The sequence below is a fragment of the Pituophis catenifer genome, unplaced genomic scaffold, assembly GCF_029215685.1.
Source record: "Pituophis catenifer annectens isolate HBS135680 unplaced genomic scaffold, rPitCat1.0.hap2 SCAF_2, whole genome shotgun sequence".
Taxonomy (NCBI): domain Eukaryota; kingdom Metazoa; phylum Chordata; class Lepidosauria; order Squamata; family Colubridae; genus Pituophis; species Pituophis catenifer.
The window spans coordinates 25,874,241-25,889,066 of NW_027256882.1; the positions used below are offsets into that span (position 1 = coordinate 25,874,241).

General features: G+C 46.6%; 2 protein-coding genes across 2 annotated transcripts in view; both read right to left on the bottom strand.

Moving 5' to 3' along the window:
* The window catches only part of LOC139311935 (zinc finger protein 420-like), a 47,927-nt gene extending 42,927 nt beyond the window's left edge, over positions 1–5,000 (bottom strand). The window contains exons 1-3 of the mRNA XM_070936460.1: positions 4,491–5,000; positions 4,137–4,254; positions 3,926–4,005 (exon numbers count right to left, since the gene is read on the bottom strand). Coding sequence (XP_070792561.1) covers positions 3,926–4,005; positions 4,137–4,254; positions 4,491–5,000 — 708 coding nt within the window. The remainder of the gene's footprint in view (positions 1–3,925; positions 4,006–4,136; positions 4,255–4,490) is intronic.
* Positions 5,001–10,811: 5,811 nt separating this feature from the next.
* Positions 10,812–14,153, bottom strand: LOC139310015 (zinc finger protein 202-like). The gene is made up of 5 exons (XM_070934194.1): positions 13,740–14,153; positions 13,387–13,504; positions 13,176–13,255; positions 12,381–12,507; positions 10,812–11,224 (listed from the first exon to the last, which is right to left on the bottom strand). The coding sequence occupies exons 1-5, from the start codon at positions 14,151–14,153 to the stop codon at positions 10,812–10,814; spliced, it is 1,152 nt and encodes a 383-aa protein (XP_070790295.1).
* Between the last annotated feature and the right edge of the window lie 673 nt (positions 14,154–14,826).

A 14,826-nucleotide genomic window follows, 5' to 3' on the forward strand; every position in this document is an offset into this window, starting at 1 on the left:
GCTTTTTTTTTTTTTTACTTTTAAAAGCATTTTTTCTACAACCTCTTCCCATGAAAATGCTTTTAAAAGTAAAAAAAAAAAAGCCTCTGATGATCGTGCGGCTCAGCTGGGATCGTCAGAGGCTTTTCAAAGCATTTTTTTCTGCAACCTCTTGGCCGAAGAGGTGGTAAAAAAATGCTTTGAAAAGTCTCTTGACGATCCCAGCTGAGTTGCCTGATCGGCAGAGGCTTTTCAAAGCATTAGAAAAAATGCTTTGAAAAGTTAAAAAAAAAAAAAGTTGGCCACGCCCACCGTCACATTACCCCCACCAAGCCACGCCCACAGAACCCATAGTAACAATTTTTACATTTCACCCCTGCTTTCATCTCTTCAACAGATGGGTTATTTCAGCACCAGACTGTGGTCGGTGGAACAAGGCGATCAGGGGCAGCCCTACACCTGCCTCGCACAGATGGCAAGAGAACTGCAGTGCCTGCCAGGGTTCGAAGAGCATCGGGCTCAGTGTAGATGTAAGCCCAGCATCTGCAGCACCAAATAGGCGTGCAGGCTGGCACTCATCAATCCAAAGGCGGCGGCGGATGAGGCAGCATGGCTCCACTGGCTGCCACTCTCAAATGAGCCATGGCAGCTTTGCGGCACTCAGGTGGTTTTCCATCTGGGACGATCCAACCCAGCTAGGCAGGAGCAGTTCTGCAGCACTGCCGAGAGCAGTGCTGCTAGGATGGCGAAGAGGCCAGCAGTAGAATGGGCAGCTGCTTGGTCATTTTAAGACTTGTGGATTTCAACTCCCAGAACTCCCCACAGCCCCTCCCCCCCCATCAGCTCCTTTCGCTTTTTAGGTTGAGGTAGCTTGCGCTCACCGGGTCCATTGAGGTTGGAAGTTTGATCGCAGTCCGGGCAGGATTGCCAGGCTAGAGGCTTCGTCTTTCTCCAATCAGCAGAAAAATCCCCCTGCCCCATTTCCCTGCCGATCATCCTATTCTTGGGGAGCCTTGCACAGACGCACATCCCCAAAATGCTCCCTCTGAAGCCTTCAGCCTTGCAATCCTGCGCAGGGAAGGGGGAGGTATGCTCCGAAGCTGCAGCAGAGCATTGCAGTGGGAGGCCTCGAAGGGATCTGAGCCAAGTTGCCCCATACCAGGGAGGAGCAGCCCAGCAGGACTGCCAGGAAGGCAAAGACCCCCTGCGAGGCCAGCAGTAGCAGGTACAGCAGGCCTAGCGGATGGGCAGAGGGAGGGGGGCTGATTTCTGTGCACTGCACGGCTTTCTGCCTCATAGGAGCAGCCTGAGCAAGACCTGAGCTCCAGGCCTGGCAGAGCGCAAACCACGGTTGCCACCTGCTTCAGAGCCATAAGATGAGCTGCGGAAACGAGGGTCCCTCAGCTGTGAGGTTGCCTGGCGCCAGGGGCAGGGCCGGGGCAGTCAAGAGTGTGCCAGAAACACCTCTAGGCGCCGAGAGACAGAATGAGAGGCAGCTCCCACCCTTTGCTGGCTCAGCTGATCTGCAGGCTGCGATTAAGGGGCCAAGCCTCTATGAGGTGACTGGGGAAGGGAAGGGCTGCCTCGTGTGCTGGCCATGCTCACCCCCTTCACTAGGGCTTATTTTTGGGGTAGGGCTTATATTAGGCCCATACCCCCCAAAAAATCAGTCTGGCTTATTTTCGGGGTAGGTTGTATTTTGGGGGAAACACAGTATTTAAAAAAATTGATGCCACCAACAAAGAACTTGAATGCAAATGCACATTTAATAACTTCAATATCTTCCAGCTTGAGTAGTGCTGTCTATCTTCTTAGAGACAGTTTATATCGATGAAGGAAGCCATCCAGCCAACGATTTGATGCTTTGAATTCTTCTGCGGGTATTTCTAACTGTGGTGTCATTGCAAGGGCAAAGGTTTGAATATCAGTCCTGTGCACAACTAAACCCTTTGCTCTCCTGTCAGCAATCCATTCGCAGATGGTATCTTCCAGCTCAGGAAATAATGGCTGCCGACCTGATCCACACCTGCGCTTCTTAGCATTTCCTTCATCCACCTGTTGACTGAGGTTATAGTACTCTGCTCGCCATTTTCGGACCATTCGGAGATCCAACTTCTTCTCTTTGCAGAAAGCCGTAAGATTCTTGCCCAGAGAGTCCTCCACGATTCCTTTCTTGAACTCGATGGAATAGCTCTTTCTTTTTGCACTCATCTTGCCTAGGGGTCAAAATATTATTCCATTTAAATCTACCATTAAATCAGGGGTGTCAAACTTGATTTCCTTGAGGGACCGCATCAGCATTGTAGTTTCCCTGGGGATGGGGCGAGTGGGTGTGACCAGCTTGAAGTCACTCGCGTTCTGATCTTGTGCGCAAGAGCTGGAGGACAGGGTTGGACTGAGGGGGCCAAGCCTGTAAGGGTCGGGAAGTGGCAGTAACCCCACCTGCCATGGCTTGCAGGTGGAGGCACCAGCAACAGACAGAGGCAGAGGCATAGAGGTGAGGCATGTGACCTGGCCCGCCGAACAAGCCACATGGCTACCTGCCCCATCGTGGCCGTAAGCAAAGACTGATGGAGGAATGGAGTGGGCACGTTGGCCACACAGTGCCTCTCCCCCACACTTCTGCCTCAATCTGCTGGTTGGAGGGCCAGCCCCACAGTCACAGTACGGTTGGACTCACCTGAGCTGCATGGGCAGAGCAGCCCCTGAGTGTGCTGGCCAATGGGGCAGCGGGCTGCACCCAGACACCCGTCCCCCCGCCACCTCTGTGTGCACAAGGGATGACTCGCGGGGCTTGGCAATGGACAGTGGGGACCAGTCCCTCACCATCTCCAGCGAACCCCGATGGGCCAGACATGTGGCCATCATGGGCCAGATCACATGCCTCCCGCGCCATGCCTCTGCCTCTGCCTGCTGCTTTGAGGGCCGGGCCGGCAGTTGCAGAGCTAGGATTCACCTGTGCTGCATGGGCTGTGCACCACCATAGTGCGCTGGCCAAGTGATTGGTGGGTTGCAGTTGCTGCAGGATACTGTCGGGCCACACACATTTGTTGCATTCTTTGTGCGCCCCAGGGGCACCTGGCCAGGTTGGCAGCGGTCAGTGCCTCGCCATCTCCGGGGCAGCTCCACTAACCAGAATGGGGCCCATCGTGGGCCAGTTTTGGCCTGTGGGCCTTGTATTTGACCTATCTGGTCTGGCTGATGTTCTTACCTGGAGCCAGTCTCTCTTAGCCCAGCCCATGTCACAAGGTTTTGTTGTAGGAAAAATAGGAAGAGGAAGGAATATTTGGTATGTCTGTTGCCTTCACTTTACAAAAAATAATAAATGGACGTTAAAAATAAAAAGCGATATAATATCTAAGCCCCCTCCCCCATGTCTTCTCTACGATAGGGATTCTTACCCAGAGAAGCCAAATTCCTGGAAGTCTCTAACATGACTTCTCCATACAGCGCTTTTTGGTCAGCATCCAGCTGAGACCACTCCTCCTTGGAGAAATACACAGCCACTTCCTCAAAAGACACAACATCCTAAACAAGGAGACAAGTTTTCCTATTAACAGACAATCCCAGGAATAATTTGGCAGTTTTCTTTCACCAATTCAAAGAGAGAGATCCAGTGAACAAAATGGGCATCTTCCGCTGAATTCAAAAATAAGATCTCCCAGTTTCTGGCTGAAACATATTTGATCAAGTTAGAAGGATCTGAAATGTGAAGCCAACTAAAATAGTTTTCTTGGTCAATAGTTGGGTCTTAACCCACTACTTATCAATGGTAAGGGTGAAGAAAGCTTACCAGAAGGAACAGGTAGTTTAATTTCAGTGTGAATTTACAATGACCTGCTCTAAAATTTGTCCTGCTTAGAAACAGCATTATTATATATTAAACTCTAGAACAAAATGAAACCCATTTAAGTTTCATGGGCCTTTCCAATATTTCTTCTCCTACCTGTGGCAGAGTTTCAGCCACTCTTTCAGCTCCAACACAAAGAGGTGGTTCTAAAAATACTGAGGACAGCTTTCTATTATCTGTAAGACAAAAACAAAATGGTGGAAGCTAATTGTTATCAAGAAACAGCCAGAAACAGATTCCACTCAAGTTGAGCAAAAGAATTGTGGGATCCCCAAACCTCACATCACATGGAAAGAGCCTCTCTTACCTGGCATCACATCTTGACTTTGATCTTTCTGGAAGCTCTCCCTTAACTGCAGGTCTTGAGAGGGTTTGGATGAATCTATCCTCTCCTTGGGATACTCAGTCACAGCTTCCAAAGATTTCTAGAAATGATGTGGCACGATAAAGAAAGAATGAAGAGATGGAAATGAATTATCATACTGCACTCTGAATCTAGCAGACCCCAATGTCCATCACTGAATTTGGAGAGTGAGAATAGATATATTGCCCCCAAATACATCCTTTGGAAGAATGGAACAATAGGTCTTCATAATCCCAGAAAATTCTATCTGAGACATTGACAAATTAAACTAGAACTGCCACAATTACATTCTCACACCTGCAACTCTTCTTGCATCTTCTCACACTCCTGGGTCAGCAAAAAGCCTTCAGCCAGGGATACCGCCTGGGAACTGGTCTCCGCTCCACACTCCCTCACCCATCTCTCCATCTCTGGGGGAAGGACAGCCAGGAACTGCTGCAGGAGCACTAGGTCCAGCATCTGAGCCCTCGTGTGTCTTTCTGGTTGCAGCCATTGATGGCAAAGCCGGTGAAGCTGACTGCAAACATCTCGGGGACTCTTCCCCTCCTGGAATTGCACTTTTCTGAAGTGAAAGAATTGGACCTCTGAACTGCTGGCTTCCTCTTCTTGGCTCTTCTGCACAGGACTTGTCCCATTCTTCCCACAACTCCAAGGCTGAGCAGCTGGACGGCCTTTTCCAGTTCCTGCATCTGCTGGGCGTTGTTCCTTCATCTTCTTTCTGGTGTCTAATCCAGCTCCAAAATGGATCCATGCATCTCCCCAGGTCTGACTAAACACAAGAGGTCTGGCTAAATTTCCTAAGGCCATTCGGCCCTCTTCCTTCGCAAGATGCTTCGGGTCTCCAGAGGAACCAGGAAAGATTTCCAGCTCACAGATTTGAAATGGAAAACATAGAGTTCAAACAAACATCCTTAAACAAACAAACAAACAAACAAATCAATAAACTAAGAAATTCTTATGAACCCACCCATGTCTGTGAAAGTAGGGAAATCTTAATAGATAGCCTGATTTATCTGTTTTGGGGGAATATTTGGTAGCACACTTCTGGCTCAACTTCTATCAAGGAATCGATATATAGGATAAATACATTTAAAATATGTTTTGGGTTTCTTTAATCCTAACAATTTCTTCAAATCATTTCTCCTGCTGCCTATAAAGAATTACCCTTTGCGCAATCCAAATTCTAAACCTTTCCAGTCACAAAAAATCAAGTCGGAGCCTATCTAAATCAATTTAATAAGGAGATCAAACAGCATTTGAATTTCTAGTTAAAAAAACGAGGCAACAGAACCCCATTAACCTCCTGGGCCAAACCCCTGGATGAAATCCAGAAGCCAGAATTAACAAAATCCATCCAATGCACCGCCATTTTTGCAACAGGTTCCTTATTTGCCATCCAGCAGAGCCACCAAGGAGATAGTGGAGAAAAGCGGGAAAGGAGGAAACCGAGTTCCAGCCCTTGCATACCTTGCATGCAACTCCTTGCACAAGGAGTTCCAGCCTTGCATGCAAAGCCAGCAGAAGGGACTCCGATCGCTCACTTCTCTCTGCCTAGGAAGGGGGAGGCGAGGGAAACCCCTTCTGAAAACGGGGCCAAGAAATTTGCAAGAAATTGTCCAGGAATCAAGACTGATTTGGAAGCACAACTCTTGTGTTTTGCAAAGCCAACCTTCTCCCTCTTCTTCCCTGCAGAGGTTTTCCCATCGAAATGGAGGGCAAATGGCTCTCTCCTTTCTGGCAATCCTCGTTTCTTTCCCCCCTCCCCACCCACCTCCCTCGCGGGGACAATGCGGCGAGTCCTTCGCTTTGCTTCCCGCCCTACCTGGCTCGTGCATGCACAGGGACCGCAGGAAAACTTGGGACCCCGGGCTCCCCTCTTCTCACAACTCCGGACCTGGTGAACTTTTCCTCCTCTTCAGGCACGCTTCCGCCGCCAAAGAAAAGCCCGCCACTCGTTAAACTCTGAGCCACGTGTGGATCTCTGCATCCGATAAAAGATTTCCCTGCAGCCTCTGGAAACGCTCAGCCTAAGGCTCACAGAGCAGAGTCCGGCGCGGTATGGAAAGGGTTAAAGCCCTCCCAGTCTTTTGCCCCTGGGCAGCACGTGTCTCCCTCGAGCTCTGAGAAAGAGCGCATGCTCAGTTCCCTCTGTCAATGGAGGTGGGAGGGAGGCTTCCCGGTACTTTCAACGGCTGCTGGGGAGCGTCCCCCCTCCCCCCCTGTGGATCCTGCGAGCAATCCTGAGGAACCTGGGAGGGCGAGTCTGGGATAATGGGCATTGGAGTAGAAGGAAAAATTCTCTCGAAATTGCCTATCTAGAAAACAAGTGGCGTCTCCAGTTTGTAGATTTTCCTCTTTTTAATGTCTAAGAACCACCTGGGATCTTTGAGAAAAAAAATTCTGTGGTGGCTCAAAAGTCGCTTTGCTCAAGAGCAGCTTCTGAAGAAAATTGAAGAGGCTTCAAAAATGAGTCAAAATCCTGTCAGATCTTCTCTTTGAAACACAACTTGGGTCTTGTGGTTGTTGGCAAACCCAGCCCTGAAGCGATGTGACATATGGGGGATGACAAAGATACAGGGAGGAAATGGACAGATTAGGAAAATTAAGGTTTGTATTTATTTTCCTTCAATGACTTCTTTTATTACAGCTGCCTTTGTCAAATCCGTACCTCTGGCTAGCCGAGGAAGGTTGGAAACACCAAGAGGTAAGTGGCAACAATAAAAATAATCCTGAGGAAATGATCCTGATGGAAAGGAGACATCAAAAGAAAACAAGTTCCAAAATAGAGACAAAGCTCAAACCTGTGGGCCTTTTAGAAATTTTACCTCAAAAGAAGGCACCAATGATGGGGAAATGAACAGTGGGAGAACGAAGTGACACATGTGACTGGAGAAAAAATAGAATTACACAATAAAGGAAGGCAAATACTGAAAACTAAATACAAAGCTCTCATACCATGAAAAAGAAAAAAAGACAAAAATAGTTTTATTTAGGTGCCGAGGAGGAAAAATGCTGCAGGAAATATGAATACTAAGCTTAAGATCTTTGATATAAAAGAAAGTACTTTTTAATAGCCAAAAGAAATGAAGACTTTGCTGGTTTGAGATTAGTCTGCCTTTGGAGGTGACACTGTAAGAGAGACTTCGGAAGGATGGAAGGATGATTCAACCTTGAGTTGGGATGAATCAAACTGCTGGCAGTCAGCAGAATTAATCTGCAATGCTGCATTCTAATCACTGCACCACCACACATCTGTATAAACTTATATGCAGCCAGAAGACAACTGTTAGGGAACGCTGTGAGTCAATTTGTGGGAAAGCCTATTAAACAGCAACTCTGCAGAGATACTTCCAACTGAGACTTATGACTTTGAGGAGTGAGATGCAACAATTTGGAAAGATCCGTCATAATTTCAAGGAAAACTTTTATTATCAAGAATCAATTCAGGATACTTGATTCTGGCCGCATCAGAGATTATTATTGCAGTGGCCTTACAGCACTTTAGAAGCCATTTATGGACTTCCTGAGTTAAATACAATAGACGGTTAATAGAAGACTGAACTCTAGCTTGTTTTGAGATTGCCTGTTTTATTTTATTCATTTTATTAGTTTGATTTATATGCCGCCCTTCTCCGGAGACTCAGGGCGGCTTACAATGCATTAAGCAATAGCCTTCATACTTTTGTATATACCTGCTTAGTAGGGCTTTCACCCCCCCAAAAAAAAGCGGTGTTCTTTTTTATACAGTCAGCTTATTGCCCCCACAATCCGGGTCCTCATTTTACCTACCTCGGAAGGACGGAAGGCTGAGTCAACCTTGAGCCTTGTGAGATTTGAACTTGCAGTAATTGCAGGCAGCTGGCAACTAAGTGCTACTTTAACAGCACTTAGTCCACTGCGCCACCAGGCTCTGTTAACTTAATTCTTTTAAAGGAGATACACGATAGGTCAATTTGGTGGATTATAGATTTCATATTTGTAATATTTTAATGCCACATAGTAATTTAGCAAATAATGATGTAAAGTGTGGACCTGATTTGCAAAGTGTGGGGAACTATTATTGTTGAAATATATTTATCGCTACTCAACTAGGGGACAATTCATGCATACATGTGTTATTTTACCTTTATGCATTTTTCTGGTTTTGCATTGTTTTTGTCCTCTTTCTTTTCCTTTCCTTTTTGGGATTTTGTAATGTATTTACTTAAAGAATAAAGTTTTAAAAAATTATGAAAAAAATGGGTATGGTTGAAAAAAAACCCATGACAAATTAGTGGCAGTGGTGATATTGGCTCAGACTCAAGGGCTCATTAAGTACTGTATGTGAAAACAAATCTTGGCTGCTGAAGGAAGGAAATTTGGCCCTCACAGATTGAAGGCTTTGCAAGCAACAGCCAACATTCTGACTGTAGAAATCGGACCTCACTGGAGCCTTCCTCAAGGAAGCAGAGATGGAAAAGGTAGAACAGCCAGAATTGTTATTCCAGAGGAAAACAGAATTTGGAATCTGCATCAGAGACTTAATATCTGCATTTACAAGACTTCTCACCATTGTGGCTCCTTTTCAGAGCCCTTCCTCTGAAGCTTGTTCCATAAATATTTATGACTTTATGGTGAGGAATAAGGGACACAAGGACACATTCAAAAACACATTCATTCCTAATCACAGTTTCACAGTAGACATAAGTGTGAGTTCATTTTCTTTTTATGGCCATCATATTGTACCAATTTTGCGGATTGCAGCACATGCCAATGAGGCAATTGTCTCCCACCTACAGTATCAGGCCTTTCTTTGTGATTCTTTTGATGGACTATAAGAGAGTTCTAATAACAGAAGGACTTTACACACTCCATGCATTGATACTGCTTCTCTTCTGTGGATCCTTTTATGCACTTAGAAACCAAGTGACTCTGACTACTACCGTGTTTCCCTGAAAATAAGTCCAGATCTTATATTAATTTTTGCTCCAAAAGATGCATTAGAGCTTATTTTCAGGTGATGTCTTATTTTTTTCATGTACAACAGACATGCTAAACACAAGGCCCACAGGCCATTGGACCCATATCTAGCCTGAAGGGCTGCCCTGGAGATGGTGAGGGATTGGACCTGGCCCAGCTTGGCCGGGTGCCCTCCAGCACGCACCCAGGAAGCAGCGAGCATGCGAGGACGGACAGTGTATGGTACCTGCAGCCCGCTGGCCCCTTGGCCAACCATCAGGCCAGCCCTCCAAGAAGCAGATAGAGGTAGAGGCACAGGGGAAAGGCATGCAATCTGGCCTGCCATACACGCCGTGGCCAGCCGGCCATTCCATCCCACCATCATGGCTTGTCTGTGGCTGCAACAAAACACACAGCATGTCCAGCAGGCCAGATCTTGTGCCTTCCCCATGCCTCTCCGCCTGATGCTGGTACCGCCGCTGTGAGATGAGGAAGGTGGCAGGGTGGATCCCATGCTGTGGCCTCTGCGTGCTCAACCCTGCTGTCCAGCCTTGCCCTCCAGCTCCACTACACACACAGAACAAGACTCCGACCCGCTGCCCCATCCACGATGGCCCCAGCAAATGGGAAGTGTGGAGGGCCCCCATCCCCAAGAGGCAGCTGGGACTCCCCTCCTCACTCCGACTGGGCCCCCACAGGTGATCTCGATGTAAGGAACATCAAGCTGGCCAAACACCCACGCAGGGCAACCACAATGCTAATGGAGCCCCCAATGAAAGGGAGTTTGACATCCATGTACAACAATCTACATTTATTCAAATAGTCATGTCATCTTCTGGAACATCATAACTCGCCAAATCCTAAATTCTGGCCTGATTTTTTTTGTGACTCCATTTTCTATAGAACCATTGGCCCCAATCTTTCATGTCCATCAATAAAGCTTTCCTTAAATGAGCACTTCTTGTCCATGTAGCTGCTCATAGTGCATTGGCAACACAGCTGTCAGTGATTTTATCCCATGAATTCTTCACCCAAGTCACAATCTCTTGCATGCTAGGCTTCACAAAGCTTCCACACCAATTTCTCTCCATTCTATTTTCAGTGTAGTCATTTATTTCCATGTGCAAATGATCCTTGAATGTTTATTGCAAAATCAAGAGTCTGGAGATAGGCAGTCATTCCTGCAGGAATCATTATTTGATCTGTTCTTCTCACTGCAAGGAAATTCTTCATATCTTTAGCGCGGTGAGGGCTAGCTGAACCCCAGACTTGCAGAGCTCTTTGGCCACCTCGCAAAACAAGTAGCAGCATAAATTAGCCCGCCTCCTTATAACTCTGTGCACCAGGCTTTTTCGATTTTAAGAACATAAACACCTGAAATGTTCAATCTTATCTTTTTTGCCCTTAGTGATGATTAGAGATGGGGTTCTTTCCATCCAGACGAATTGCCAAAATACAGGTAACACATGCACTTTCATAACCAGTAGAGGGAATGTAGATTGATGAGGCACCCCTCTGATCAATTGTCATTTGAGATCCTTGGCCCATAAACACTGCAGTTTCATTCATAGCAATCATGCTGGAGAGTTGATACTTAAAAAAGTCGATGCCATCAACAAAGGACTTGAATGCAAGTACACGTTTAATAAGTTCAGTATCTTCCAGCTTGAATAGTGCTGTCTATCTTTTTAGAGACCGTTTATATCGATGAAGGAAGCCACCCAGCCAACGATTTGATGCTTTGAATTCTTCTGGGGATATTCCTAACTGTAGTGCCTTTGCAAGAGCAAAAGTTTGAATATCAGCCCTGTGCACAACTAAACCTTTTGCTCTCCTGTCAGCAATCCATTCGCAGATGATGTCTTCCAGCTCAGGAAATAATGGTTGCCGACCTGATCCACACTTGCGCTTCTTAGCATTTCCTTCATCCACCTGTTGACTGAGGTTATCATACACTGCTCGCCATTTTCGGACCATTCGGAGATCCAATTTCTTCTCTTTGCAGAAAGCCACAAGATTCTTGCCCAGAGAGTCCTCCACGATTCCTTTCTTGAACTCAACAGAATAGCTCTTTCTTTTTGCACTCATCTTGCCTAGGGGTCAAAATATTATTCCATTTAAGTCTACCATTAAATTAGAGGTGTCAAACTCGATTTCATTGAGGGGCCGTATCAGCATTGTGGTTACCCTGGGGAGGGGCAAGTGGGTGTGGCCAGCTCAAAGTCATTCATGTCAGGGTCGCCTGCAGGAGCCCAGGTGGGGCAGAGCGGGGAGGGGAGGGGAGTTCCAGCTCCCCTTTGGGAATGGGAGCTCCCTGCGCTTTCTGTTTGCCGGGGCAGTCATGGGTGGTGCAGCAGGCTGGAGGCTGGTCCTATGTGTGCGCAAGAGCTGGAGGATAAGGTTGGATTGTGGGGGCCAGGCCTGCAAGGGTCGCGCTGTGGCAATACCACTGCATGCCAGCTGCCTTGCCTTGCAGGTAGCGGCCCCACTATCAGGCGGTGGCAGAGGCACAGGATCCAGCCCACTGAACATGCCACATGGCTTCCTGTCCCATTATGGCCGTGGGTAAGCAAACATAGAGGCTGGGATGGAGTGGGTGGGCAGCCTTGCAGTGCATCCGGTGGGCCGGATTGGGTGCCACTCTCCTGCACTTCTGCCTCCGCCTATTGCTTAGAGGGCCAATGCTGCATGGGCTGAACAGCCACAGAGTGCACTGGCCAATGGGGCAGTGGGCTGCGGCCATCCTATGCACACAACGGAGGACACCTCGCGGGGCTAGGCCATAGGCAGCAGGGGCCAGTCCCTTGCCATCTCCAGAGTAGCCCCATGGGCCAGACATGGGGCCATTGTGGGCCAGATCATCTGCCTCGCCTGCTGTGCCTCCTCCAGCCCGGCAGTTACAGAGCTCGGGTTCACCTGCACTGCATCAGCTGTGCAACCCAAGAGTGCGCCGGCCAAAGGATTGGCGGGCTGCAGCTGCTGTCAGACACCATCGGCCCCGCGGGCCTTGTGTTTGACATGTCTGGTCTGGCTGATGATCTTACCTAGGGCTTATTTTTGGACCAGTCTCTCTCAGCCCAGCCCATGTCACAGGGTTTTGTTGTAGGGAAAATAGGAAGAGGAAGGAATATTTGGTATGTCTGCTGCCTTCACTTATTTACAAAAAATAATAAATGGAGGTTATAAATAAAAAGTGCTATAATATCTAAGCCCCCTCCCCCATGTCTTCTCTATGATAGGGATTCTTACCCAGAGAAGACAAATTCCTGATAGTCTCCAGCATGACTTCTCCATGCAGCGCTTTTTGGTCAGCATCCAGTTGAGACCACTCCTCCTCGGAGAAATACACAGCCACTTCCTCAAAAGACACAACATCCTGAACAAGGAGACAAGTTTTCTATTAACAGAAAATTCCAGGAATAATTTGGCAGTTTTCTTTCACCAATTCAAAGAGAGAGATCCAGTGAACAAAATGGGCATCTTCTGCAGAATTCAAAATGAGATCTCCCAGTTTCTGGCTAAAATATATTTGATCAAGCTAGAAGGATTTGGAATGTGAAGCCAAGCAAAATAGTTTTCTTGGTCAATTAATAGTTGGGTCTTAACCCATTACTTATCAATGGCCCCAATTCTTCCTAGGGTGGGGAGAAGGACATATAGGAAACCCACCTGACATCTTTGCCAATGGCTTAGTTTATTCACTAAGGGGCCAACCCTTATCCCCATTCCACAACTTCATGCAAATGTTGAGAGAGCTTGTAATGGTATGTGAGAGTGACCTTGGAAGACCGAAAGATCATCCCTGGTCAAGATCTCATCAACTGGTCAATCCCTGGTCAACATGTGCTCAACTACATCTGAGCCTGCAGCAGGAGAGTGAAGCAAGTTTATCAGAAGGAACAGGTAGCTTAATTTCAGTGTGAATTTACAATGACCTGCTCTAAAATTTGTCCTGCTTAGAAACAGCATTATTATACATTAAACACCAGAACAAAATGAAACCCATTTACGTTTCAGGGGCCTTTCCAATATTTCTTATCCTACCTGTGGCAGGGTTTCAGCCACTCTTTCAGCTCCAACACAAAGAGGTGATTCTAAAAATATTGAGGACAGCTTTCTATTATCTGTGAGACAAAAAAAAATGGTGGAAGCTGATTGTTATCAAGAAACAACCAGAAACAGATTCCACTCAAGATGAGCAAAAGAATTGGTGGGATCCCCAAACCTCACATCACATGGAAAGAGCCTCTCTTACCTGGCATCACATCTTGACTTTGATCTTTCTGGAAGCTCTCCCTTAACTGCAGGTCTTGAGAGGGTTTGGGTGAATCTATCCTCTCCTTGGGATACTCAGTCACAGCTTCTAAAGGTTTCTAGAAATGATGTGGCATGATAAAGAAGGAATGAAGAGATGGAAATGAATTACCATACTCCACTCTCAATCTAGCAGACCCCAATGTCCATCACTGAATTTGGAAAGTGAGAATAGAGGTATTGCCCCAAATACATTATTTGGAAAAATGGAACAATAGGTCTTCATAATCCCAGAAAATTCTACCTGAGACATTGACAAATTAAACTAGAACTGTCACAATTACATTCTCACACCTGCAACTCTTCTTGCATCTTCTCAGACTCCTGGGTCAGCAAGAAGCCTTCAGCCAGGGATACCGCCTGAGAACTGGTTTGTGCTCCATACTCCCGCACCCATTTCTCCATCTCTGGGGGAAGGACAGCCAGGAACTGCTCCAGGAGCACCAGGTCCAGAATCTGAGCCTTGGTGTGTCTTTCTGGTTGCAGCCATTGATGGCAAAGCTGGTGAAGCTGACTGCAAACATCTCGGGGACTCTTCCCCTCCTGGAATTGCACTTTTCTGAAGTGAAAGAATTGGACCTCTGAACTGCTGGCTTCCTCTTCTTGGCTCTTCTGCACAGGACTTGATCCATTCTTCCCACAACTCCAAGGCTGAGAATCTGGACCGTCTTTTCCAGCTCCTGCATCTGTTGGGCGTTGTCCCTCCATCTTTTCCCTGGTCTCTAATCCAGCACCAAAATGGATCCATGCATTTCTGCAGGTCTGACTAAACACAAAAGGTCTATCCAAATCTCCTAAGGCCATTCTGCTCTCTTCCTTCACAGGATACTTCAGTCTCCAAAGGAACCAGGAATGATTTCCAGCTTAGGTATCTGAAATGGAAAAAATAGGTAATAGGAAATAGGAAAAAAATTTCAAACAAATTTGAATATTGAGCATCCTCCCCCCCCCCAAAATCAAAATAAGAAATTCTGTTGTGCCCAGTAATGACTGGAAGAAAGGGGTGGGTGGGGGTATCTTATTAGAAAGACTGATTACTGCAGTAAATTCTGGAATGCCCTTCTAGATCAGCTTCTATTGAGGACTCCAAATATTCGATAAGTACATTTAGAAATGTTTTGGATTTCTATTGCCTGCAATCTCTGCACAATCCAAATCGTATATGTCTGAGATCACAAACAGCAATTGAGATGACTAAATTGAATCATTAAATCAATCAACATTTGAATTTCTAGTAAAACTTTAGCCAGCAAAATCCCATCAACCTCTGGCCCAAACCCTTAGGGAAACTCCAGCTGCCAGAATTAATAAACCATCATCCAACGCATAAAGAACTAACACCTGAATAAATAAACCATCTATTCTTTAACATTATCTTTTG

Bases quoted from the DNA above. Each gene is read 5' to 3' on its own strand.
- LOC139310015 (XM_070934194.1), bottom strand. From the start codon at position 14,153: ATGGAGGGACAACGCCCAACAGATGCAGGAGCTGGAAAAGACGGTCCA. The intron at 12,508-13,175 runs GTAGGATAAGAA...CTCCTTGTTCAG, and splicing joins TGGCTGAAACCCTGCCACAG to GATGTTGTGTCTTTTGAGGA. The intron at 11,225-12,380 runs GTAAGAATCCCT...TTTGACCCCTAG, and splicing joins CAGGAATTTGTCTTCTCTGG to GCAAGATGAGTGCAAAAAGA.